At 52.3% G+C, this 26152-nt stretch overlaps 1 protein-coding gene across 1 annotated transcript; it reads left to right on the top strand.

The window, feature by feature from the left end:
• Positions 1-20670: 20670 nt before the first annotated feature.
• On the top strand, positions 20671-21189 carry LOC136996119 (olfactory receptor 14J1-like; the record flags this gene model as incomplete). The annotated part of the gene is made up of 1 exon (XM_067317109.1): positions 20671-21189. A coding segment is annotated over exon 1 (519 nt), but the record flags the coding sequence as incomplete, so codon positions are not given.
• Between the last annotated feature and the right edge of the window lie 4963 nt (positions 21190-26152).

Here is a 26152-nt window from a genome sequence, read left to right as displayed (position 1 = left end):
AATCCCTGCTCTAAAGCATCTCCGCCTGCTCTGCACAGGAGAAGCTGGGAGAGAGATCCTTAAAAATCCAATCATGTGACTGAATGGGTTTCAGGACCTTTCCAGGAACCTCAGTAGCATTGCCCTGCAGCCAGAGACTTACCGTGTCAAGAGCTGTGAAGATTTCTCCCACAATGAGCTCTCCTCTGCCCTCCCACTCCACAGTGTAGTTCACATCTCTCTGTCTCATCTCATGTCAGCAGCAGCAGACACAGCGCAGAGCCCTGCTGCTCTTTGCAGAGGAGCTGCTCCTGCACACAGCTGTCTCTGGGCAGTGCTGCCCAGTTGCCATGAGCTCCCTCCATCCCCGGAGCCTGGCCCTGCTCAGGAGCAGAGGACCAGCTGAAGGCATGACTTTCTCTGTCCCTTGTGTTCCCTCCTCCTGGGAAATGTTCTCTGAAGTAGACTAAAATAACTAGCTATTGTCCTTTTCTAAAGAGTGCAGAGAGACTGATTCCAGCATTGCAATTTATTTCATCAGAGGATGACTATCTATGAAGGGTGGAAGCGTCACAATCAGGAAGCCCCTATTCCCTTAACTAGACAGGACACCTAGACAGGGACAAGAACAGAGTTTGTTTTCCCATGGTTTGGGTATTGCTTCAGATGAGTCAGTTTGGGCTTCTCAGGCTGCTTTAGAAGCCCCTGGGATGCAGTGGGATTCAGATCCTTCCCGTGAGCTCCACAAAAAGCACACAGGAGGTGGGAGTCCCCTTTGCCCAGGCAGAAGTGCGCACAGCATGGGTGTCTGCATGCAATATCAAGGTCTAAGCTTCCATTATAATCACTGGAGATGGAGGGTGGGAGTCAGTTGCTCACACACAAACACCTGGTGACACTGGAAGGGACAGAGGTGGTCAAAAACATGTGCCAGTGTCTGCTTGTTCTGATGGAGCAAGTGTGAGACCTACATCCTTCTAGATCATGAGTTGGGGGCCAGGCAGGGAATTGCCTTGGCCACCTGAAAGGATACTAGATGCCCACTGCTACCAGAGCTCCACTCACCAGGAAGGTGAGACACATGCAGATCCCAACATTGCAAATAGTTAATGTCATCCAGTGCAGGCACTTGATTCAGTGACATAGAAATAGGCCTGCAGGGCCATGTTGGATGCCTGGAGTGTCCAGCACAACCACATGTCTCTAGCAGATACACCATAGGACCGCTAGGAAAAAGCCCCTTTGAAGTGGTTGCTGAGCAAGTGCCTTAGGGCATCTCAGGTTTCCTACCAGTGCCCAAACAACTGAATGCCACCACTGCCTTTAGGTCAAGTCCTTCTGATCTACAGCCAAGCGTGCTTCACAAATCGGGGAGTCACATCACAGCAAGGTCTCTGCTCTAGTCTCTGCACCCTTAAAACCTTATAGCTTCCCTCCTCCTGAACCTCCTCTCACCCCCAGATGATATGAACAGGGACTGGGCTAATGATGACCTCAGGCTGCCAAATCACAGGCTAGTCAGGGCCAGGGACTTCTTCAGTGACACTTGTCCTGCCTGGAGATCGATTCACCTCTGTCACAGGCCCCAAGCTGCTACAAATCAGCTCAGGCAGCCAACCCTCTCCTGCCATTTCTGCACAGCCCAGCTCTGTTTTTCCCTGGCCTTGGGCACTGCAGGCTTTGCTCTCTTAGTGGGAACCTCCTTTCACCATGACATTGACACCTGCTATCTATGCCAGCATGGCTCTGCTCTGAAGTGGGGCCATAGCACACACAGTGTCCTTGGCCCTTGCTAGCAGGTTTCACCATCAGAAATCTGTCCTCTGTGCCACAGCTGAGGCTCTGCAACCCCAATACACACAAGTGCCTGCAGCCTGGGGCACAGAGAGGAGCAGATGGAGATGCACAAGCTGTCACAGGCCTGAAACATGGTTGGAATAACCAAGATGTGGAGGGACCTCTGGCATGATTTGAGGGCTTTGATGGCAGGGTACAAGCTCTGCAGGTAAGACCGTTAGGGAAGATGTGCGGGGGGATGCCCTCTGTGTGAAGGGACAGCTCAGATGCATGGAGCTCTTCCCTGGGATGGACAAGGGTTTGGGTGAGAGCTTGTGCGTGAGCAACAGAGTAAAGGTGACGTTGTGATGGGCGTTACAAAGCACCCGATGAGGGTGAGGAGGTGGATGCAATCTCCTTTAAGCAACCTGAGGAAGTCAGTGGGTCACAGGGCCTGGTTCTGATGGGGGGACTTTAATCTCGCTGACATTCATTGGAAGGGCAAACAGCAGGGTGCAAGCAGTCCAGGAGATCTCTGGAGGGTGTCAGGGACAGCTTCTAAGCACAGCTCCCTGATGGACCAGTAAGGGTGATGCTCACCTGGATCTGGTACTCACACACAAGGAAGCACTGATGAGGGCTGTGATCATCTGTGGAAACCTTGGCTGCAGTGACTATGGAACAGTGGAGTCCTAGATCGTGAGGGCAGTGAGGAAGGACAATGGTAGTGTACAGACTCCAGCCTTCAAAGGAGGAAACTTTGTCCTCCTCAGGGGACTGACTGGTGGGGGATCCCATTGGAGGCAGCTCGGAAGGGCAATGGAGCTTAGGAAAGCCAGCAGGTCTTTAAGGGCAGCAGCTACCAAGCACAAGGATGGTCCATACCGATACTCATTAAAACTAGGAGACATTTGGGGAGATGGGCTTGGCTAAACAGGACACTCTTGTCCGCCAAAGTAGGGATGGTGAAACCAAAGCTCCCAGAGGGTAGACACTTGCAGGGGATGTCAAGGGCATGAAGAAGAGCTGCTACTACTCTTCTAACAGAGAAAGAATAAGCAAGGAACACCTGGGGTCACTGCTGAATGGGCCAGGGGCTCTAGTAATGGCAGATGCAGATAGGTCTGAGGAGCTCAGTGCCGCCTTCTTGGCTTCAGTCTTCACCAACACGATCTCCTGGGCTGGTGTGCCTCGAGTCAGGGCTCCAGAGGAGAAAAAGAGCCAGCAGGGGATGAGGGTTGAGTGAGGGATGACTTGCAAGAACTCAAACCCTACAAGTCAGTGGGATTGCAACGGCTGCATGCAAGGCCATTGAGAGAGCTGGCCGCTGTCATAGCAAGGCCACCCTCTCTCATCTTCGAAAGGTCATGGAGGTGGAGTGAGGTCCCATTAACTGGAGAAAGGCAAACGTTACATCCATCTTCAAAAAAGACTCAGAGGGCAACCCAGGGAACTACAGGCCATTCAGCCTCAATTGGTTGAGGAGTGTGTCATGGAGTGAGTCCACTCACTTCTGGGCACATGAGGGAGAAGAAGGTGATAGGGAAGAGTCAGCATGGATTTACCCAGGGTAAATTGTGCCTCACCAACCTGATTGCCTTCTAGGATTAAAGAGCTCTATTTGTGGTTGGAGAGCAGAAAATGTCTTTCAACTTGATTTGAGCAAGGTGTTTGACACTGTCTCCCACAATATTCTTGTGGAATACAATTTAGAACTGTACTGCTTAGATGGGTAGACAACCAGCTGGCTAAAGAACTTGTTGGATGATCAGGTTCAGAGGGCAGTGGTGAACGGGTAGTAAGTACTCTTCCCGGAGGCCTGGGAGAAGTGGAGCACCCGAGCGTCTCTACAGGAACTTGTCCTGTTTATCACCTGTATTAGTTACACAGGGGACACAACACTCATCATGCTTGTAGAAGACGCCTAACTCAAGGCGGGGGTGGGGGGTGTCCAGTCCTATGCTTGAGGGCTGCCTTTGAGAGGGACCGAGACAGGCAGGAGGAATGGGCTGTCAGGAACCTCATGAAATTCAACAAGGACAAATGCCAGGGCTTGCACCTGGGGTAAACCAACACCCTGCAGTGTTAGAGGCTGGGGCCTGACTGCCTGGGGAACAGCTATGTGGAAAAGGACGTGAGGGTGCTGGGGGACAGGAGGCAAAACATGAGTCAGCAGCATTCCCTGGCAGCAAAGAAGGCCAGAAGCGTCATGGGCTGTGTGACCAGGAGCACAGCCAGGAGGTCAAGGGAAATGATGATCACCCTCTAGTCAGTATTCATTAGAGCACATCTAGAAAACTGCATCCAGGTTTGAGTTCCCAGAACAAGACAGAGATTGATAACTGGGAGCAAATTTGGCTGAGGGCCCTCACAATAGTTCAGGAGTTGGAGCACTTGCTCTGTGAGGAAATGGGGCTTGTTCAAGTTGTGGAAGAGATGGCTTTGGAGGGATCTCATAGCAGCCTTCCAATGGCTACAAGGAGGTCATCAAGAAGATGGAGCCAGGCTCTTCACCAGGGTGCATGGTGGGAGGACAAGAGACAAGGGGTATAAGTTGAAAGAAGAGATGTTCGTGCAGGAGACATAAGGAAAAGCATTGGAATTGGTTGCCCAGAGAGGCTGTGCAGTCTCCTCCCTTCGAGGTATCCAAGACCAGACTGGATGAAGCCCAGAGTAACCTGCTCTGATCCCACAGCTGACCCTGCTGGGAGCAAGCAGATTGGCCTAGAGACCTCCTGAGGTCACTTCCACCCTGAAGGTGTCTGTGAGTCTTCCAGCTCTCGATCCTCTTTTGTTGATGTCAGGGAAAGCACACAGGTGCCCTGTGACAGTGGAAGCAGGCCAGCTTTCTTGTCCTCCTCCAGCCAGAATTGTTCAGATGCAGGGCTTCTTGGCAGGAACCCCCAAGACAGCCCTGATCAATCCTTTCCTTCACTTTTAATTACCTTTTTCTTTTTTCTTTCCCCCCTTGTAAGTCTGTCTCTTTTACCATCCTGATCCCTTCTCCTACAGCCCACCGCTGCCTACCCTTAACCCATTGGCACTGCTTTTGTTTGTTTGTTTGTTTTTGTCTTGTTTTGTTTGGACACAGAGGAGCTTCAGTCCAGAATGGTCTTGAGAAACTCGGGTGATTCACACAACAGATACCTTATGAAGATTTACAAGAGAAGTGTCAAGTCCTGTGCCTAGGTGGGAATAATCCCATTCATGAGAGATTGAGGGACCTGGGCTTCTTTATGCTGCTGACGTGGAGGCAAAGGGCAGTCGAGTAGGAGCCTGTGACTGCTTGAAGGGTGGTTTCAGAAATAGTGGAGCTTCTCTTGGTAGTGGGAACCAGCATGAGAAGGAGAAAAAGCCACCAAGAGCAGCTTGTGGGGTTTAGCTGTGACATTAGGAAAAGCAAATGTCACTCGAAGGGTAGTGCTGTGGTGCTAGAGGTCACCCAGAGCGAGTCTGTGATCAGCCCCTGGCTTGGTGTTTCAAGGAAAAACAGGTGAGGACAGGAAGATGACAGGAGAGGTGGGGAGATCGTGGGGTGAGAGCAAGGTGGGGAAGCAGCTTGGGTGTGTACAGGCTGCAGGGAAACAGGCACAGGTGTGGGAAAGGACAGGACGCCTGTGGTGGAGATGGCCAAGGACACTGCCAAGGCTGAAAGCTCCCAACACAGATAGGCCTTTGTCCTGTTGGCTATGGCTGGAGTCTCTGCCACCAAGGCCCACAAGAAGACGTTGTTTCCATAAAGCACTGTGGCCTTGCCACCTCCTTGACCCTTGGGAGCCCAAGAGGTGCCATATCATGGTCCTGCACTCGGCCTTGGGCATCCCCACCCACACACTGCCCCCAGGAAGAGCCCTGAGCAACATGTGAGGGAAAGGATCACCCTTCCCAGGAGCTGGCTGTCAGTGCCTGGTCACTCTGCTTGATAACACACAGCAAGGTTGACTTGGCATCACAGCCACCTGCACATTGCCTTTGCCTCCCTGCAATCAGGGCCACCAATTTTCTGCTCTAATCAGCCCCTGGCGAGACTTTGTTGATAATGGCCCTCAGTGGGACCTGTTAACTCTCCAGGAAACTTGGGATTTTCTTCTGACTTTAACTTCTTGAGAGGTTGCTTCAGCTCCTTCTCAGCATTGGAGGTTCATGGGCTCAGCACCAAAGACACCCGAGGGGTCATTAAAATGCAAAAGCCCCTAAGGAGCCATGCCTCTTCCTATAATTTTGTTCAGTTTGTCAATTCTTGTGCTGTGGCTAATTGGAAAGTTTGCAGGAGTGTATTGACATTGGGCAGATTTCAACGAGCACCTGAAAAAGAAAGATGTCTGCTTCTTAAGCTTTCTTTATTCTTCAGTTTTCAGAATAAGCGATACCCATATTCTCTAATTCATACTGACCCACAGTGTCTCCTAATGAAGTCTGGACCTGCAGGCAAAGCAGTATTTTTGATAGGAGACCTGTATGGAGAACCTTCCTCCCCAGCTCCCCAGCCCTGACAGTTCCCTCATCAGCCACTGGGGACTTCGATCACTCTTGTTCAAATCGAACCTTTTGCCACTCAAGGCTGCAGCTGAATGTTACAGCTCATGGGCACCAATTCCCACCTGCTTTCCTTAGAGAACTAGCTGCAAACAGACACAGAAGATCTTGTCTTAATAGCAAACAAAGAAAAATAATATTTGGAAGAGTTGAATAAAAGATACAAGACACTCCTCAACTGTATGTTTAGTCCAAGCTGCCTCCCGTGAGATCCACTGCCCACAAGACATAACCTTCCTTGAAATATTTTGACAGATAGATAGGAAAGGATAGACAAGAAACAGAACAAAGGAGCTGGCTGAAGAGACAATGAGACTGCTGAAAGACAAGGCAAGCTTCAGACTGCCAGCAGCTCAGAGCAGCACCTGGAGAGCTGAGATGTACCTGAATGATAAAGAGTAAGGGGAGGAGGAAGACTGGAAAACTATGGAAAGAGCAAAAGCCCATAGAGTCTGATTCAAATATGACCTTAGAAATGATTAATTTAATCAAGACATGTGGAAATACTTGAAAGATCACTGAGACTACATCAACAGCCTAATAGACAGAGCAGTGGTAACACAAGGTCAAGGGCAGATCGATATTTCTTCTCCCCAGATTAATACCCTTCCTGAAGATGTCCACTATTTCATCAAAGGAAAACATTGACATTAAAATTAGCCAATCATTCAAAATGATGACAGTGTGCTCATATTTTTGAAATGTTGAAAACAGTTCTTCACCTTTCCAGGCAGAGCTCAGGGGTCCAACCACAAGCACCCAGGGGCACTTGGAGAGGCCCCAGTGTCTCTGAGGCACCTGCCTGGGCCTGGCAGCTCTCACAGGGGACCTGCGGGAGACCAGAGCCCCTCGGAGCTGCAGAGGGAGGCTGAGCAGAGGGGACCAGGGCACCTGCAATGGCACCAGCCACCCATGACCCTGTGACTGCATCCCACCCCAGTTCTGAAAATCTCTTTCCTTTTCAGACAAAAAGATATTGCATAATCTCCCCAGAACACTAGTCTACTGAAACAGAACAAATCAAGAAAGACAATAAGAGCACAAAAAATTGAAAAGCCGGAAGGTATAACAAAGCATTTATTTGCTTTCAATCTTTGTCTTAATTTCTTTCTTGTGTAATTTTTGATGTCATCTTCTAAACTTTTCTGTTATAATCAGGTCTACACCACTAAGCAGGATATTTTTGTCTCCCATGGAGAGCCCGGAGCTCAGAAGACCACCCCCTGCACATGGCTGTCCGTGCCACCCCTCACTCTTTGCACAGAGCACGGCACACTGAGGTGTCGGGCTCTCTCGACTGGTTAGGAAGCAGAGTGACCAGCTTCAAGGAAATGATCTATTTTTGGGTGGTCAAATTTGCACAAATCTCAACATATCCATGTTAAAGCAATGTTTTAAAGGAGTCTCTAAAACATCTTCAGCGCAATAATTGACAAAAAATCCTCATTTCCAAAACTTCACACAGTTTTTACCATTGCCAAATATATTTTCTTCCTTATTAACTGGCAGCACTGTGTTCATGCACTACAGGAATTAGTCTGTCTGTGTGAGTGTAAACAGATATAGATACATATATAGAGAGAGAGAACATATATATATTCATCAAAATAGATTTGCTGGCAATCCTCTGCATGGAGAAACTTTGTTCTGAGGAACTACTTTATTTAAATGGACATGTTTCAGATCTCTTCTTCTGCCTCTCTCTCCTTTCTTCTTCCTCGGCCTCTTCTCTCTTTACAGAACTCTCCAGGGGACCATTTACTGAATCACAGTGGACGAGACCTCTGGACGTCACCTAGTCCCAACTCCCCCAGTCAATGCAGAGGGAACTAGATGAGGTTGCCAAGGGGCTCCCCCCAGTCATGCATTGGCCACAAAGGTGCTGAGAGTGCGCTCCATCCACTGTGCAGGCCATTCATCAAGATGTTAAACAGTCCTGCCCCACATGGTGATCATTGAGGGATGCCACTAGTAACTGGCTGCCACGTGGAACTTGTACCACTGATCACTGTGTTTCAGCCTGATGCTCCAGCCAATCTTCCACATTCCCTATGGTCCATTGATCCAGGGCAGAGCTCAACAATTTGCCTCTAAGGAGACTCTGGGGGACTGTGTGAAAGGCCTTGCTAAAGGGAAGGTTCACAAAATCCCCAGTTTTCCCCTTGTGCACAGACCATTCATCTGATGGCAGAAGGCAATCAGGTTGGTCAGGCATGGTTTCCATTTCCCCTTGGTCAACGCATGCTGCCTCTTCCAGGCCTTGTCCTTCATAAGCTTGGAGATGGTTTCCAGGAGGATTTGCTCCACCACCTTCCCAGGGATGGAGATGAAGAGGACCAGCCTGTCGCTGCCCATCTCCTCCCTCTTGCCCTTCTGGAAAATGGGTGCAATGTCTGCCTTTTCCCAGTCTTCAGGAACCTCCCTGATTACCCTGATGATCAACAGCAGCTTTGTACTAGCTGCAGCCACCTCTTCCTGCACCCTGGGGTGCTTCCTTTCTGGTCCCATGGACTTGTGTGTGTCTGCTAGGCAAAAGTCCTCCCCAGATGCATCTTCCTCTGCCATGGGTGAGACACTGCTAACACAGATACTGCCAAAGGACTTGGGGGCCAGGGAGGCCTGGCAGTATAGAATACCAGGAAAAGACAAGGTAAAAGAGGCAATGAGCTCCTCAGCCTTTCCCCCTGTCTTTGTCACTACATCCCCTGCCCCACTGAGCAGGGAGATCACATTTTCCTTCTCTGGCTGCCTTCCTTGTCCTGCCCATGTACTTACAGAAGCCCTTCTGGTTGCTCTCCCCATCTCTTCCTAGTTCCACCTCCAGTTCCAGCTGCAGCTGAGCTTTGGCTTGCCTAACTCCATCCCTCCCACCACACGCAATGGCTGTGTCTTCTTCCCGGGTAGCCCATTGCCCTTCCAACCCTCTGTGCACTTCCTTCTGCCTTTTCAAGTCCTAAATCTCAAAGTCCCTGCTCATCTGTGGCAGCCCCAGGCCAGGCCTTGATGGACTTTCCTGCAGACTAGAGTGTTCCTGTGCTTTGAGGACTTTGTCCCTGATGATCCAAGAGAGGTCCATGGCTCCTCTGCCCTCCAGGACAGTCACCTGTGGGATCCTGACAAGCAGATCCTGAACAAGATGAAATCCTCTCTGCTGCAGTCCAGGGCAGTGACTCTGTTATTCCTCCTACCTCTCCACCATCTCACAGCCACTGCAGTGACAGCCAACCTCCACATTCACATCCCCATCCAGGCTGAGCTTCAGGCAGGAAAGAAAGGGCAGGATGGCACCATCTACAGAGAAGTGCAAACCACAGAGGTGGAGAACTCACCCTGCAGAAAAGCCTGCATTTCTCCCCTCACCACTGAGGGGATCCAGGCAATGGACTTCTGTGTGGTTAAAGGTGGATGCAAAGAAGTTCAGGGGTAATGTAGCTATGCCTGAGGCAGTGCCTCCCAGGCTGCTCTTACAGTCAACAAGGAAGAAGGAGGAGGTGTTCACCCGCCTTCTTTTAGATGGTCCAGAAAGCACAAATGACTCCTATCCCAGAGACATTTGTCCTGTGCTTGAAATGGGGCCTGAAATCATAGGCTATTAGGACAATTCAGGCTGAAGGGACCACAGGAGGCCTGTAGCCCAACCTGCTGCTCAAAGCAGGGTCAGATATAGGGTCAGGAACCCCAAAATTCCCCTGGTAAAAGACTTATGGGATTATACAGCAGGATAAGGCAGTAGAGGGTTAATGGGGTGGTACAAGTCCCATGGACGAAGTAGTTTCCTTTTTCCCCTTCTCCAGAGAATTAAAGGATCAGCTCTCCAGAGGGAAGAAGCTGGGACACTCTGTTTGCCACTAACATGGAGGCGGAGAAGCTCCTGAGTCCCTTACAGACAGAGGCTGGTCCAAAGGACACCACCCCAATGGCACCAGACCCCCCAGGCATGCTTGCCTTCTTGCTGGGCACCCTCCAGCCCCAGGCAGGAGGTCTGCAGGGAACAGAGTGGGGTGTGCAGCCTGCAGCCCTGGCCACCCAGCAGGTGTGCTGGGACCCTGCTCCTCTAGATGAGACTGGGCTCTCCTGCATTTCCCCAATGTGAAGCCTGCATCCCCTCTGGCTGGGAATGCAGCCCGGCAGGGAGGGCCAACATGGGAAACACAATCTCTGTTCCGGGGTGTGAAGAGAGAGGGGAGGGCAGAGGGGGATCTGCTCATGCCCTGGGCAGTGATTCCCTCCCTGCAGCCAGTACAGCCCTACTGATGCCCTGTAACCCATGAGTCCAGGAGATGGGACTCCACTCTGCTCTGGCTCCAAAGATTTCTCAGCCCTTCAGACCCAGGATGCAAAGCACCAGTCTGGGGACACCTCAGCAGTCAAAGGGGCTGAATGCCTGGCATGTTCCTGAGAACTTTTCTGCAGTCTCCTGCACTGGTTTGACTCCTGTTGCCCATGGAGCAGAGACTCCTTTTGAGGATGAACTCTCTCACTGTGCAACTCTGAGGTCAGGTCTGACCAGGCAGTACAAATGCCAACAAGGCCTCAACCCCACAACAGTGTCCCCTGCCCAGGACTCTGCCTTCCAGCCCCTTCCTCCTAGAGGATTTGTGTTGGGAGGGACCACTGGAGATCTCCAGGACCACGATCTGCTCTGAACTGGGCTATCTTTACAGTCAGATCAGGTTGGTGAGTGCTTTCTCCAGGAGTGTTTTTATAGACCTTCTGGCCCCTGTTCCAGTGCTGCTCATCTGTCATGGTTATTTCTTTTTTTTTTCCTTAAACTCATTTGAAATTTCCCATACTGCATCTTCTCCTTGTTCTCTTGTGCTTTCCTTCCCTTGGACCCCAGCCACACCATCCCATCTACGTTGACCAAGGACAATCACAGCCTCACCTCCAAGCACAGCCTTGCTGGGATCTCCTGGGACTATGCAGGTGGGCCGTGGTGGCCAGCTCCAAGCAGAGCTATGTGCTGCAGATCTCTACTTGGTCTCAGAGGAGAGCGTATGGAGACATAACATGACCCAGGGCAGAGCCTGTTGGCCAACACCAAGGCAGAGCTGGGTTCAGCAGGTGTGAGAAGAGAAGACCTCCAGCAGCTCCTCTCCATACCTGGGCAGGGATTGATGCACCTAGCAGTGCTCCTGAGAGAGGACGGTGACACAGGATGGGGGGCACTGTGAGCTGCGGTGCAGGGCACCGACCATCTCTCCTGGGTCTGAGAGTCCTGGCAGGTGGTGCCAGTGGCTGCAGCCACCAAGAGACGCTTGACCCCACAAGCAGCAGTGAGTCCCCTCTACAAGTGTTGGGAGCTTCTGGATTGTCGTGGCTCACATCTGCACCCCATCTCTGTACTGGCCCAGCCCTGCTACCCTGCATGTGGCTCCACTGCCCCACTGTCTCACTCTGCAGGTACTGCACAGGACAGGGTGCAGACAGGGGTGGGGAAACCTGTCCCCAGCATGGTTCCCATGACAGACCTCAGCTCCCCATCCCCCCAAGGCCCTCCTGCCCAGCAGCCTCCCACCACTCCCCAGACCCTTCCCAGCCCTGGTCCTGTCCCCCAGGGGTTAGCAGAAAACCATGCTCTGGGGTCTGCTGAGGTCTGGGCACAGAGAGAACCCAGGCAGGGCTGGACATTCCCCGCCTACACAATTGCTGAGCCCAACAGGCAGACGGAGCTGGTCACAATCAAAGATCACCCCTCACCAGCACCACAGGGAATGGCCAGTGCTGGAAATGGCTGGTAGGAGGGGCTGGGTCTGTGAGGAGTTTCCTGGGGCAGCTTCTCCTCTCTGTTCATGCAACAACAAGCTGGGCTGGATCTTTGTTCTGACAGACTGTGTTTGAGCCCCCCATGGGAAGAGGATGGTCTACAGGTCAGGTAGATGGCCCCAGGACCTCCTCTGCATGCTCCCTGCCAGCCCTGCAGAGGACCAGCACAGGATTTGTCCTGCCAGGGCTCACAGCTGGATGCCCAGTCCCATACCCGGGCCTGGAGCCTTGCCTGGGGGTGACTTTTGGGGTAAGGACCAGCACACAGGGTGGGCAAGATTGTCTTAAGGACATGTGCTGGGGACAGGACTTGAGGGACAGCAGCTTTGGAGGAAGCTCAGCCTTCAGGCACTGTGCCAGGAAGAACCTACTTTATTACAGAGATACTGTGAGGGAGTCAGCTCTGACCCAGTGTTGGACACAATTTGATGTGGGTGCCTGGTGAGACAGAGCAGTCTCAGTAAAAGTGGAATGAATCCAAGCATTTTTGCAGCAACATGATAACACATAATAATAACAGCAGTAATAACAGTAACAATAAAAATAAAGTGAACAAACAAAGCTCAGTCCTGGTATGGGACACAGAGGGAGTCATTTGGGGAGAGCAAAGGCAATTTTACCACTGCTGAAAAATATCCACAAAATCACTTTCCTCAGGGCATCTTTGAGCTCCTTGTTCCTCATGCTGTAGATGAGCGGGTTCACTGCTGGAGGCACCACTGAGTAAAGAACAGCCACCACCAGATCCACAGCTGGGGAGGAGAGGGAAGGGGGCTTCAGGTAGGCAAAGATGACAGTGCTGACAAACAGGGAGACCACGGCCAGGTGAGGGAGGCACATGGAAAAGGCTTTGTGCCTGCCCTGCTCAGAGGGCATCCTCAGCACAGCAGTGAAGATCTGGACGTAGGACAGCACAATGAAAATGAAACACCCAAAGAATAAACAGGCACTAAACACAGTAACCCCAACTTCCCTGAGGTAGGATTCTGAGCAGGAGAGCTTGAGGATCTGGGGAATTTCACAGAAGAACTGGTCCACAACATTGCCTTGGCAGAGTGGTATTGAAAGCGTGTTAGCAGTGTGTAGCACAGCATTGAGAAAACCACTGCCCCAGGCAGCTGCTGCCATTTGGACACAAGCTCTGCTGCTCATGAGTGTGCCATAGTGCAGGGGTCTGCAGATGGCAACAAAGCGGTCGTAGGCCATGACAGTGAGAAGAGAATACTCTCCTCCAAACAAGAAGACAACCAAGAAGACTTGAGCAGCACATCCTGAGTAGGAAATGGCCCTGGTGTCCCACAGAGAATTGGCCATGGATTTGGGGACAGTGGAGGAGATGGAGCCAAGGTCAAGGAGGGAGAGGTTGAGGAGGAAGAAGTACATGGGGGTGTGGAGGTGGTGGTCGCAGGCTACGGCTGTGATGATGAGGCCATTGCCCAGGAGGGCAGCCAGGTAGATGCCCAGGAAGAGCGAGAAGTGCAAGAGCTGCAGCTCCCGCGTGTCCCCTAATGCGAGGAGGAGGAACTCGTTGAGGGAGCTGCTGTTGGACATTTTGCTATCTCTGGGCATGGGGGACTGTTCAAAGAAGAAAAGGCATTGAGAAGTTAGGAGAGACTTTTCAAGCAAAAAAAAAAAAAAAAAAATCCAGTTCTCATACAACTCCCCACATTGCCTCTCTCTTTACAGAGAGGATCTTTGTGCACCTCCCCTGCTTGAGCTTCTCTTTGCATTGGCTGAGTGTGCTGTGAGGAGCAGGGACCTCTGCTCATGGACTCCAGAGGAGTCAGTCCTGCTGTAAGGCAGTTCGCACAGGGAAATGGGGGTGACTAGCTCTGACAGTCTCAATTTCTGTCAGGTGAAATCCACTCATCATGTAAAAGGGCTTTTCCCCGTTTTCACTCCCAATTATAAAGAATGAGGTTTGAGGAACAGAGTTTCAGTGATTTTTTAATTTTCTTTGAGATGCCCCTGTCACCCCTGGGGAGTGTTACTCAGAGGTAGAAATCCTTGGCATTTCTACTGAGTCCTGAGATAAATGGATTCACTGTCCCTTGTAGCACAGTGAGGACAGCTAGTCTGTCTGTTAGTCTCATTCACAGCTGTCCTGTGCTTGCAGCTCTTTGAGCTGGAGGATGATCGCACTCATATGTTGCCCTATAAAGAAACCAACCACTGCTGAGAGTGGACAAGTCCAGTTTCAAAGTGCAGATCTCCAACCATCTCTCCCTTTCTCCAGGCACCAGAGGGAGGTCTCCACGCTCCCCTTCTAGCCAAGGACACACAGGGCTCTTTTCAGATGCCCGCATACAGTCTCCTACCACCATCTCCATACTCTCAGCACCTCTGCACCTTCTTCATTCGTCTCTGAGATATCACAGAGGTGCTATGAGACAGCAGTGCCTTTCTGGAGGGCAGCTCACAGCCTGGCAGGACACCACAGGGAAAAAGTCAAAGGACATTAAGGACTGAAGATGGGCTCTCCTTAAGGGAGAGTCAGCCCATTTCCCAATTCCACAGACAGCATTTCCTGGAGCACCACAGGTTAGAAGGGGGCTGGGGAAACCTCACTCCCATGCAGACCCCTCCTGTTCCACAACTTGCAGCATCCATGTCTGAACTGCAGCTGAAAACCCTCCAACACAAGGGAGCCCGAGAGAAGAAGAGGAGCATCATGGAGAGGAGGGGAAACAAGGAGCAACACCATGATCCTGCTGCTAAGGGAGGCAGGGAGAGAGAGGCAGATGGGCACTCAGGAAAGCCCTCACCTTACCCAGCTGGGCATGCCATCTCACAGACAGTGACATCGCAGGGCAGTAGCTCTCATCCACTTTCTCAGGTAGCACGAAATGGGTCTGTGGCAGGAGAGATACCCCTCTCCTCTGCTGGAGGTCTGGCAGCAGAGGAGGTGGCCCATGCCCTGGAATTCCCTCTCATTCTCTGCCCATCTCTGCTGCCTGCTGGGAGCTCTTTCTCGGTCCCAACATCTTTTCCCAGTCAGTGCTCACAGACCCTGTCCCACCCTCTGTGTGCTCAGTTCTGCCCTACAGAAACCTCCCAGATCAGGGAACTGTCCAGGGGCATCTCTGTGCATGCGCGTCCTAAGGAGCAAGTCATATAAACTCCTATGAGGTCACAAGGGTGATGCTGATGCTGTCTGTAGGCTAAGGTGAGGATGAAGCAGCTGGCTGAGAGCTTCACTCTCTCAGAGTGAAGGATTCGGACTCCCAGTTCCTTGCCAAACAGAAAACTCCTTCCTTGGTTCTCCCTGCCAAAAATAGGGAACTGAAAGTGGAAACACCCGAAGGAAAGCTCCTTCCCTTTCAAGTAGCCCTTCTCTTGATCTTCCTCTTGAAAAGACCCCTTGGACATGTCATGTGCATGAGCCAGATCTGTGAGCAGACCTGACCCGCGCAGCACCCTCTCAGCAGGAGAATGAACCTGCCTTGCTGGGGGTCACTCCTCCCACCAAGAGCTTCTCCCTGCAGTGTCGTGGGGAGCTCTCTGGGCAGGCTGAGTGCTCACCCTTGCAGGTGGCAGAGTCACTGCCCCGGGCACACAGCACCCTGGGGCACAGGGAGGCTACTCTGAATCACAGCTCTGTGCAGAACTGTGTGCACATCCCAGCTTCACACCCCTGCAGGGTCCCTGGGCAAAAGTATCAGGATGCCCTGTCCCTGTGACAGTGTGGCAGGGAAAACCTGCTCTGAAGCATCTACTCCTCCTCCTCTGGAAAGAAGAAGCTGGGAGAACAATCCTTAAAAAACATACCAGCCATGAGATGGACTGGGTTCAGAAGACCCCTCCAGGAAGCTCAGTAGCTTTTCCCTGTAGCCAGAGACTTACTGTGTCAAGGGCTGTGAAGATTCCTCCCACAATGAGCTCTCCTCTCTCCTCCCACTCCACACTGCCTTTCACTTCTCTCTGCCTTCTCTCATCTCATGTTTGCAGCAGCAGGCAGTGCCCGGAGCCCTGCTGCTCTTGGCAGAGGAGCTGCTCCTGCATACAGCTGTCTCTCAGCAGTACTGCCAGGTTGCCATGAGCTCCCTCTGTCCCCAGGGCCTGGCCCCACTCAGGAGCAGGGGCCCAGCTGAAGGCATGACTTTCTCTGTCCCTTGTGCTCCCTCCTCCTGGGAAATGTTCCCTGAAGTAGACTAAAATAATCACCTATTGTCCTTTTCTAAAGAATGCAGAAAAACTGATTCCAGCATTGCACTTTATTTCATCAGAGGATGACTATCTATGAAAGATGGAAAAGCCTCACTCTGGAAGGCCCTATGCCCATCTCTTAACTAGACAGGACACCTAGACGGGGACAAGAAGGGAGCTCATTGACACATGGTGCAGGTGTTGATTCAGAGGAGTCAATCTGGGCATCGCATGCCTGTTTAGAAGCCCCTGGGCTGGAGTGGGATTCAGATCCCCCCCATGAACCCCACAAACACACAGCAGGTGGGATTCCCCTTGCCAAAACTGAAGTGAGCACAACATAGAGGTCTGCATGGGAGCTCCTTCTCTAAGCTCCCATTGTAATCACTGGAGATGGAGGGTGGGAGTCAGTTGCTCAGACACAAACACCTGGTGACAGTTGAAGAGACAGAGTTAGTCCCAGGCATGTGCCAGTGTCTGTTTGCTCTGATGGAGCAAGCGTGAGACCTACATCCTCCTAGAGCATCAGGTGGGGAGCATGTGGGGAACTTCCTTGCACATCTGAAATGGCACTAGATGCCCACTACTGTTAGAGCACTACTCACTATGAAGCTGAGACACATGGAGATGCCTACAGTGCAAACTGCTAATGTAATTCAGCCTAGACCCTTGATTTAATGACATAGTCTAGCAGGTCCACGTTAGATGCCTGGGCTTTCTAGCACAACCGCCTGGGACCTTTGAGAAAACTATGCCCTATTTGAGTAGGTGCTGGGGAAACACCCCAGGATATCTCAGTTTTTCCTACCTGTGCCCCAGACAACTGAATCCCACCACTGCCTTTAGGGAAAGGCCATCCCATCTACATTCAAGCTTGCTGCATAAATGGGAGGCACATCACACCAAGGTTTCCGCTCTAGTCTCTGCACTCTCAGACCCTTCTTGCTCTCCCCCTCCTGAACGTCTTCTCACCCCCAGATGATATGAACAGGAACTGAATCCCAGAATGGTTGGGGTTGGAAGGGACCTCTAGAGATCATCTAGTCCAACCCCCCTGCTCAAGCAGGGTCACCTAGAGCATATTGCACAGGATTGCATCCAGGCGGGTTTTGAATATCTCCAGAGAAGGAGACTCCACAACCTCTCTGGGCAACCTGTTCCAGTGCTCTGTCACCCTCACAGTGAAAAAGTATTTCCTCATGTTAAGATGGAAGTGTCTGTGTTTCAGTTTGTGCCTGTTGCCTCGTGTCCTGTCACTGGGCACCACTGAAAAGAGTCTGGCTCCATCCTCTCGACACCCTCCCTTCACATACTTGTACACATTAATAAGATCTCCTCTCAGCCTTCTCTTCTCCAAGCTAAACAGGCCCAGCTCTCTCAGTCTTTCCTCATAAGAGAGATGCTCCAGTCCCCTCATCATCTTTGTAGCCCTTCGCTGGACTTGCTCCAGTAGTGCCACATCCCTCTTGTACTGGGGAGCCCAGAAGTGGATGCAGTACTCCAGATGTGGCCTCAGCAGGGCTGAGTAGAGGGGGAGAATCACCTCCCTCGACCTGCTGGCAACACTGGAACAGGTTGCCCAAAGAGGTTGTGGAGTCTCCTTCTCTGGAGATATTCAAAACACACCTGGATGCAATCCTGTGCAATGTGCTCTAGGTGACCAACATCTCTGTTGGGTACACTTTGGCTTGGGCAAGGAGAATCCCACTGCCTGCTTTTTTTTTTTTTTTTTTTTTTTTTTTTTTTTTTTTGGTGGAGCTCATGGGAGAGAGCTGAATCCCACCCATCCCATGGGCTTCTAAATAGGCATGTGATGCCCAGTTTGACTCACCTGAATCAAAACCTGAACCATGGGGAAATGACCTCCCTTCTTGTCCTCAAGTAGCTTCCTGCCTAGTTAGGAGTGAGGCATTTCCATCTCCTGCAGATAACCATCCTGTGATGAGACAAATCGTAATGCTGGAATCAGTTTCCCTTCAGTGTTGAGAAAGAGACCAATGGTGATGATTTTAGTCTACTTCAGGGAACATTTCCCAGGAGGAGGGAGCACAAGGGACAGAGAAATTCAGGGCTTCAGCTGGGCCACTATTGCTGAGCGGGGCCAGGCTCCTGGGATGGTAGGAGCTCATGGCAACCTGACAGCACTGCTGAGAAACGGCTGTGTGCAGGAGCAGCTCCTCTGCAAAGAGCAGCAGGGCTCTGGGCACTGCCTGCTGCTGCTGACATGAGATGAGAGAAGGCAGAGAGAAGAGAAAGGCAGCGTGGAGTGGGAGGAGAGAGGAGAGCTCACTGTGGGAGGAATCTTCACAGTCTTTTGCACGGTAAGTCTCTGGCTGCAGGGCAATACTACTGTGGTTCCTGAGGGGATGTTCTAAACCCATCCCATCCTATGACTGATAGATTCAGTCGTGAATTCAGTGACCTCTGGTTTATGAGAAACTGCATCAAACCCCTTCAGCCTAAAAAGAGCACCGGCAGCACCTTCACTGCTTTACAAGAGTTTTCCTGACCTGCTCCTTAGGACCTCTGAGAACAGATACCTGTGCCCAGTGCCCTGTCCTGGGTGGTTTCTGTAGGGCAGAATGGAGCCCACAGAGGGTGGGATGGGGTCTGTGAGCAGCGGCAAGGAAAAGATGTTGGGACAGAGTAAGAGCTGGCAGCAGGGAGAGTGCCAGGCAGCAGAAATGGGCAGGGAATGAGAGGGAACTGCAAACAGAATCGTCCTGGGAGAATGTATTTGAGCAAGTCTTGCTCAGTCCCTCCAATGCAGACAGATTCTTCCGAACAAGCCCCCCCCATGTCTCTTCTCTGACCCAGCAGAGCCTCTGCCCTGACAGCCATGGAGAGCGACTGCCCTGCGTTGTCACCGTCTGTGAGGCAGCATGCCCAGGTGGGTAAGGTGAGGGCTTTCCTGAGTGCCCATCTGGCCCTCTCTTCTTGCCTCCCTTGGCAGCAGGATCATGGTGTTGCTCCTTGTTTCCCCTCCCCTCCATGCTGCTCCTGTTCTTCTCTCAGGCTCCCTTGTGTTGGTGGATTTTCAGCTGCAGTTCAGACACCTGCCCTGCGAGTTGTGCAAGAGAGGGGTCTGCTTGGGAGTGAGGTGTCTGCAGCCCCCTTCTAGCCTGTGTGGCTGCAGGAAATGCAGTCTGTGGGGTTGGGTATTGAGCTGACTCTGCCTTAAGGAGAGCCCATCTTCAGTCCTAACGGTCCTTTGACCATTTCCCTGTCACGTCCTGCCAGACTTTGAGCTGCCCTCCAGAAGGGCACCGCTGCCTCATAGCATCTCTGTGATGTCCAAGAGACCCGTGAGGAAGCTGTAGAGATGCTGAGAGTATGGAAATGGTGTTGGGAAACTGTAAATGGGCATCTGAGAAGAGCCCTGTGTGTCCTTGGCTAGAAGGGGAATATGGAGACCTCCCTCGGGTGCCCTGAGAAAGGGAGAGATGCTTGGAGATCTGCGGTTTTGAAACTGGACTTGCCAGCTCTCGGTAGGGTCTGGTTTCTTTTTGGGGCAACATATGAGTGTGATCATCCCCCAGCTCCAAGAGGTGCGAGCAAAGGACAGCTGGGAAGAAGGCTGATAGACAGACAAGCTGTCCTCACTCTGCACCAAGTGACAGGGAATCCATTTTTGTCAGGATTCAGAGGAGAAATGCTGAGAATTGCTGCCCTTGAGGATCACTCCCCAGGGGTGACAGGGGCACATCAAAGAAAATAAACACTTTTAAAAAATCCCCCAAACTCTGTTCCTCCAACCTCATTCTTTAGAAGTGGTGGTGCAGATGCTGAAAAGCCCTTCCACATGCCATGTGGATTTCATCTGACAGGAACTGTGAATATCAGAGCTAGTGACCCCCATTCCCATGTATCCCACCACTATACAGCCGGACTGACTCCTCTGGAGCTCATGGGCAGAAGTCCCTCCTCCTCATAACACACTCCGCCAGTGCAAAGTGGAGCTCAAGCAAGGGAGCTGCACACATCCTCTCAGTAAAGAGAGAGGCAAAGTGGGGGTTTGCGTGAGAACTGCAACATTTTGGGGATTTTTTACTTGCAAAGTCTCTCCTAACTTCTCAATGTCTTTTCTTCTTTGGACAGTCCCCCACGCCCAGAGATAGTAAAATGTCCAACAGCAGCTCCCTCAACGAGTTCCTTCTCCTTGCATTTGCAGACACACGGGAGCTGTAGCTCTTGCACTTCTCGCTCTTCCTGGGCATCTACCTGGCTGCCCTCCTGGGCAATGGCCTCATCATCGCAGCTGTAGCCTGCGACCACCACCTCCACACCCGCATGTATTTCTTCCTCCTCAACCTCTCCCTCCTCGACCTTGGCTCAATCTCCACCACCATCCCCAAATCCATGGTCAATTCCCTGTGGGACACAAAAGCCATTTCCTACTCAGGATGTGCTGCTCAAGTCTTACTGGTTGTTGTCTTCTTTGGAGGAGAGTATACTCTTCTTACACTCATGGCCTATGACCACTATGTTGCCATCTGCAAACCCCTGCACTACGGGACCATCATGGGCAGCAGAGCCTGTGTCAAAATGGCAGCAGCTGCCTGGGGCAGTGGTTTTCTGTATTCTTTGCTGCACACTGCTACTACATTTTCCATACCACTCTGCCAAGGCAATGCAGTGGACCAGTTCTTCTGTGAGATTCCGCAGATCCTCAAGCTTTCCTGCTCAGACTCCTACCTCAGGGAAGTTGGGGTTACTGTGTTTAGTGCCTGTTTATTCTTTGGGTGTTTCATTTTCATTGTGCTGTCCTACGTCCAGATCTTCACTGCTGTGCTGAGGATCCCCTCTGAGCAGGGCCGGCACAAAGCCTTTTCCATGTGCCTCCCTCACCTGGCCGTGGTCTCCCTGTTTGTCAGCACCGCATTTTTTGCCTACCTGAAGCCCCCCTCCATCTCCTCCCCAGCTGTGGATCTGGTGGTGGCTGTTCTGTACGCAGTGGTGCCTCCAGCAGTGAACCCGCTCATCTACAGCATGAGGAACAAGGAGCTCAAAGATGCCCTGAGGAAAGTGATTTTGTGGATATTTTTCAGCAGTGGCAAAATTGCCTTTGCTCTCCACAATTGAATCCCAGGGCATCACAACGAGCTTGAACTTTGTTTGTTCACTTTATTTTTATTATTACTATTATTACTATTATTATTAATATTATTATTTGTTATCATGTTACTACACAAATGTTTGAATTCATTCCACTTTTCCTGAGACTGCTCTATCTCACCTGGTACCCACATAAAACTGTGTCTAACGCTGCGTCAGGACTGACTCCTGTGCAGTATCTTTGTAATAAAGTAAGTTCTGCACAGTGCAGTGCCTGAAGGCTGGGCTTTTCTTCACAAGCTGGTGTCAAGAATAGGCCCAAGGAATTGCATGTCAAAAGGGCCTGCTGGGCAGAGCTGTCCATGGGTTTAGAAGCAAAAAGCTCCTAATCATGTAATGATCTCTTAGAGACCAAGGGCTGGATTTAGGACTCACCCATTGGTGTCCAGTAACAGTGGAGATGACGAATTGTCAATGATGATGTACACACCCAAGGCCGTTCCACATGTTAAGGCACAGTGTAAGACCCCCATCCTCCTGGAGGGGAATCTGGAGGTGCCAGGAGAGCTCTGGGAATCTCCTGGGACAGTGTGTGCCTGGGGTGGGCAGTGACTGGAGCCTCACAAAGGGAGAGGTTCTCCAAGGTGGAGTCACCTAAGGTTAAAGTGCTAAACCCAGGTATCCGTGGGCAAAGCAGGACTCTGCCATCCCAGCAGAGGCAGTGGGGACCCATCTGCCAGAGGGAAGGGAGACTGGAGAGCGATTCATGTCGTCAGTGTGATACCAGGGGGAAGATGTAGAGGCGCACCTGGACACAACTGGTAGCTTTGGAAATGCTCCATAGTCCCTCCAAGCACCTGCCACATCCGCAGTCCCTGAAGGGATTAGAGGCCCTGATTCCCATTTGGTTGGGTCTGCTTCCCACCCTGACCAGCATGGCCAGTGCAGAGTGACCCTGTGGCCCTGTGGCCCCACAGCCCACTCACTCTGCAGAGCAGCACCATCAGCTCGGGGCCTTGCGGCAGAAGAGGGGAGGGGGTGTGGGAATGTCCGACAAGATCAGAGGAGGGATTGGAAGAGATGAGAAGGAAGTGGAACTGGGCTTGAAATTGCCGACCTTTAATGCAAGACAATGTTCCGAGTGTGGGCACACTGAAGTGAGCTCCCAGTGCAGAGCCAGAAGTCCTTGCTCTGCTGGCCCTCCACATGGCCTGGGAAGTGCCTGAAGAAGGATTAATGCTCCCCATCCTCCCAGCTCCTTGTGCCATCACCCCTCATGACGGGTGGCACCAAAAAGAAGGCTGGGAGCCCTTGTGGGAGCTTGTGTTGAAGGAAGCAGCATCCAGGAGCCATATCAGTTTGCTGCTGTCCCTCAGGCCCTGTCCCCAGCACATCTCCTTCAGACAATCTGTGTGTCTTCAGACATCCTGTGTGCTGGTCCATACCCCAGATGTCACCCCCAGACAAGGCTCCATGCCCAGCTGGAGGACTGGCATCCAGCTGTGAGTCCAGGGAGGATGAGTCCTCTCCTGGGTCCTCTGCAGGGCTGGCAGGGAGCAGGCAGAGGAGGTCCTAGGACCATCTACTGGACCTGTAGACCATCCTCCTCCCATGGGGGGCCTCATACAGGGTCTGTCAGAACAAAGATGCAGCCCAGCTTGTTGTTGCATGAACAGAGAGGAGAAACTGCCCCTGGAAACTCCTCCCAGACCCGGCCCCTCGTACCAGCCATTTCCAGCACTGGGCATTCCCCATGGTGCTGGTGAGGGGTGATCTTGGAATGTGGCCAGCTCATTCTGCCTGCTCGGCTAAGCACCTCTATGGGGGGAAAATCCAGCCCTGCCTGGCCTCTCTACCTGGGCCCAGACCCCAGCAGACCCCAGAGCATGGCCTTCTGCTAACCTCAGGGGGATAGGACCAGGACTGGGCAGGGGCTGGGGAGTGGTGGGAGGCTGCTGGGCAGGAGGGCCTTGCGGGACAGGGCACTGAGGACTGTCATGGGGACCATGCTGGGGGGATGTTTCCCCACCGCAGAACAAACCCTGTCCTGTGCAGTGTCTGTACAGTGGAGCAGTGGGACCGTGGGGCCACATGCAGGGCAGCAGGGCTGGGCCAGTGCAGAGATGGGGTGCAGATGGGAGTCATGACACTCCAGGAAGCTCTCGACGGTCATGGAGGGGCCTCACTGTTCCTAGCAGGGCTGGGGGTCTCTTAGGGGCTGCAGCCACTGGCACTGCTTGCCAGAACTGCACACCCAGGACAGTTGGTTGGTGCCCAGCATCACAGCTCACGGTGCCACCTCTCCTGTGTTACCATCATCTCTCAGGAGCACTGCTGGGTGCATCACTCCCTGCCGGGGTGTGGAAAGGAGCTGCTGGAGGTCTTCTCTTCTCACACCTGCTACTGCTGACTCTGCCCTGGCATTGGCCCACAGGCTCTGCCCTGGGTCATGCTGTGTCTCCATACGCTCCCCCCTGAGACCATGTAGGGACCTGCAGCATGTATGTCTACTTAGAGCTGGCCACCATGGCCCACCTGAATGGTCCCAGGAGATCCCAGCAAGGCTGAGCTTGGAGATGAGTCTGTGATTGTCATCGGTCAACGTAGATGGGATGGTCTGGCTGGGGGCCAAGGGAAGGAAAGGCCAAGAGACAACAAGGAGAAGATGCAGTACAGGAAATTTCAAATGAGTTTAAGGAAAAGGAAACAGTAATCATGATAGTTGAGCAGCACTGGGACAGGGGCCAGGAGATTTTTAAAAACTCTCCAGGAGAAAGCACTTACCAGCCTGATCTGACTGTAAAGTTAGCCCAGCTCAGAGCAGATTGTGGTTCTGGAGATCTCTGGTGGTCCCTCCCAACCCAAATCCTCTAGGAGGAAGGGGCTGGAAAGTGGAGTCCTGGGCAGGGGACACTGTTGTGGGGTTGAGGCCTTGCTGGCATCTGTACTGTCTGGTCAAACCTGTCAACCCTGTCCTCCAGAGTTACACAGTGAGAGAGTTCATCCTCCAAAGGAGTCTCTGCTCCATGGGCAACAGGAGTCAAACCAGTGCCAGGATACTGCAGAAAAGTTCTCAGGAACATGCCAGGCATTCAGCCCCTTCGACTGCTGAGGTGTCCCCAGACCGGTGCTTTGCATCCTGGGTCTTAGGCGCTGAGAAATCTTTGGAGCCAGAGGAGGTTGGAGTCCCGTCTCCCGGGCTCATGGGTTACAGGGCATCAGTAGGGCTGTACTGGCTGCAGGGAGGGAATCACTGCCCAGGGCATGAGCAGATCCCCCTCTGCACTCCCCTCTCTCTTCACACCCCGGAACAGAGATTGTGTTTCCCATGTTGGCCCTCCCTTCCGGGCTGCATTCCCAGCCAGAGGGGATGAAGGCTTCACCCTGGGGAAATGCAGGAGAGCCCAGTCTCATCTAGAGGAGCAGGGTCCCAGCACACCTGCTGGGTGGCCAGGGCTGCAGGCTGCACACCCCACTCTGTTCCCTGCAGACCTCCTGCCTGGGGCTGGAGGGTGCCCAGCAAGAAGGCAAGCATGCCTGGGGGGTCTGGTGCCATTGGGGTGGTGTCCTTTGGACCAGCCTCTGTCTGTAAGGGACTCAGGAGCTTCTCCGCCTCCATGTTAGTGGCAAACAGAGTGTCCCAGCTTCTTCCCTCTGGAGAGCTGATCCTTTAATTCTCTGGAGAAGGGGAAAAAGGAAACTACTTCGTCCATGGGACTTGTACCACCCCATTAACCCTCTACTGCCTTATCCTGCTGTATAATCCCATAAGTCTTTTACCAGGGGAATTTTGGGGTTCCTGACCCTATATCTGACCCTGCTTTGAGCAGCAGGTTGGGCTACAGGCCTCCTGTGGTCCCTTCAGCCTGAATTGTCCTAATAGCCTATGATTTCAGGCCCCATTTCAAGCACAGGACAAATGTCTCTGGGATAGGAGTCATTTGTGCTTTCTGGACCATCTAAAAGAAGGCGGGTGAACACCTCCTCCTTCTTCCTTGTTGACTGTAAGAGCAGCCTGGGAGGCACTGCCTCAGGCATAGCTACATTAACCCTGAAGTTCTTTGCATCCACCTTTAACCACACAGAAGTCCATTGCCTGGATCCCCTCAGTGGTGAGGGGAGAAATGCAGGCTTTTCTGCAGGGTGAGTTCTCTACCTCTGTAGTTGCACCTCTAGGGAGATGGTGCCATGCTGCCCTTTCTTTCTTGCCTGAAGCTCAGTCTGGATGGGGATGTGAATGTGGAGGTTGGCTGTCACTGCAATGACCATGAGATAGTGGAGAGGTAGGAGGAATAACAGAGTCACTGCCCTGAACTGCAGCAGAGAGGATTTCATCTTGTTCAGGATGTGCTTGTCAGGATCCCACGGGTGACTGTCCTGGAGGGCAGAGGAGACATGGAGCTCTCTGGGATCTTCAGGGCCACTGTCCTTGAAGCACAGGAACACAGGAAAATCTGCAGGGAAGTCCATCGGGGCCTGGCCTGAGGCTGGCGTGGATGAGCAGGGACTTTGTGATTTAAGACTTGAAAAGGCAGAAGGAAGTGCACAGAGGGTTGGAAGGGGAATGGACTGCCCAGGAAGAGGACACAGCCATTATGTGTGGTGGAAGGGATGGAGTTAGGCAAGCCAAAGCTCAGCGGGAGCTGGCGCTGGAGGTAGCAAGAGATGGAGATGGCAACCGGAAGGGCTTCTGTAAGGACGTTGGCAGCACAAGGCAGGCAGCCAAGGAAAGGGTGGCCTCCCTGCTCAGTGGGACAGGGGACCTAGTGACAAAGACAGGGGAAAGGCTGAGGAGCTCATTGTCTCTTTTACCTTGTCTTTTACTAGTAGTGTCTACTGCCAGGCCTCTCTGGCCCACGAATCCTTTGGCAGCTTCTGTGTTAGCAAAGCCTCA

Source organism: Apteryx mantelli, unplaced genomic scaffold (genome assembly GCF_036417845.1).
Source record: "Apteryx mantelli isolate bAptMan1 unplaced genomic scaffold, bAptMan1.hap1 HAP1_SCAFFOLD_20, whole genome shotgun sequence".
Classification (NCBI taxonomy): domain Eukaryota; kingdom Metazoa; phylum Chordata; class Aves; order Apterygiformes; family Apterygidae; genus Apteryx; species Apteryx mantelli.
The sequence above is the reverse complement of the archived record's forward strand: the minus strand, read 5'-3'. Positions and strand labels throughout refer to the sequence as shown.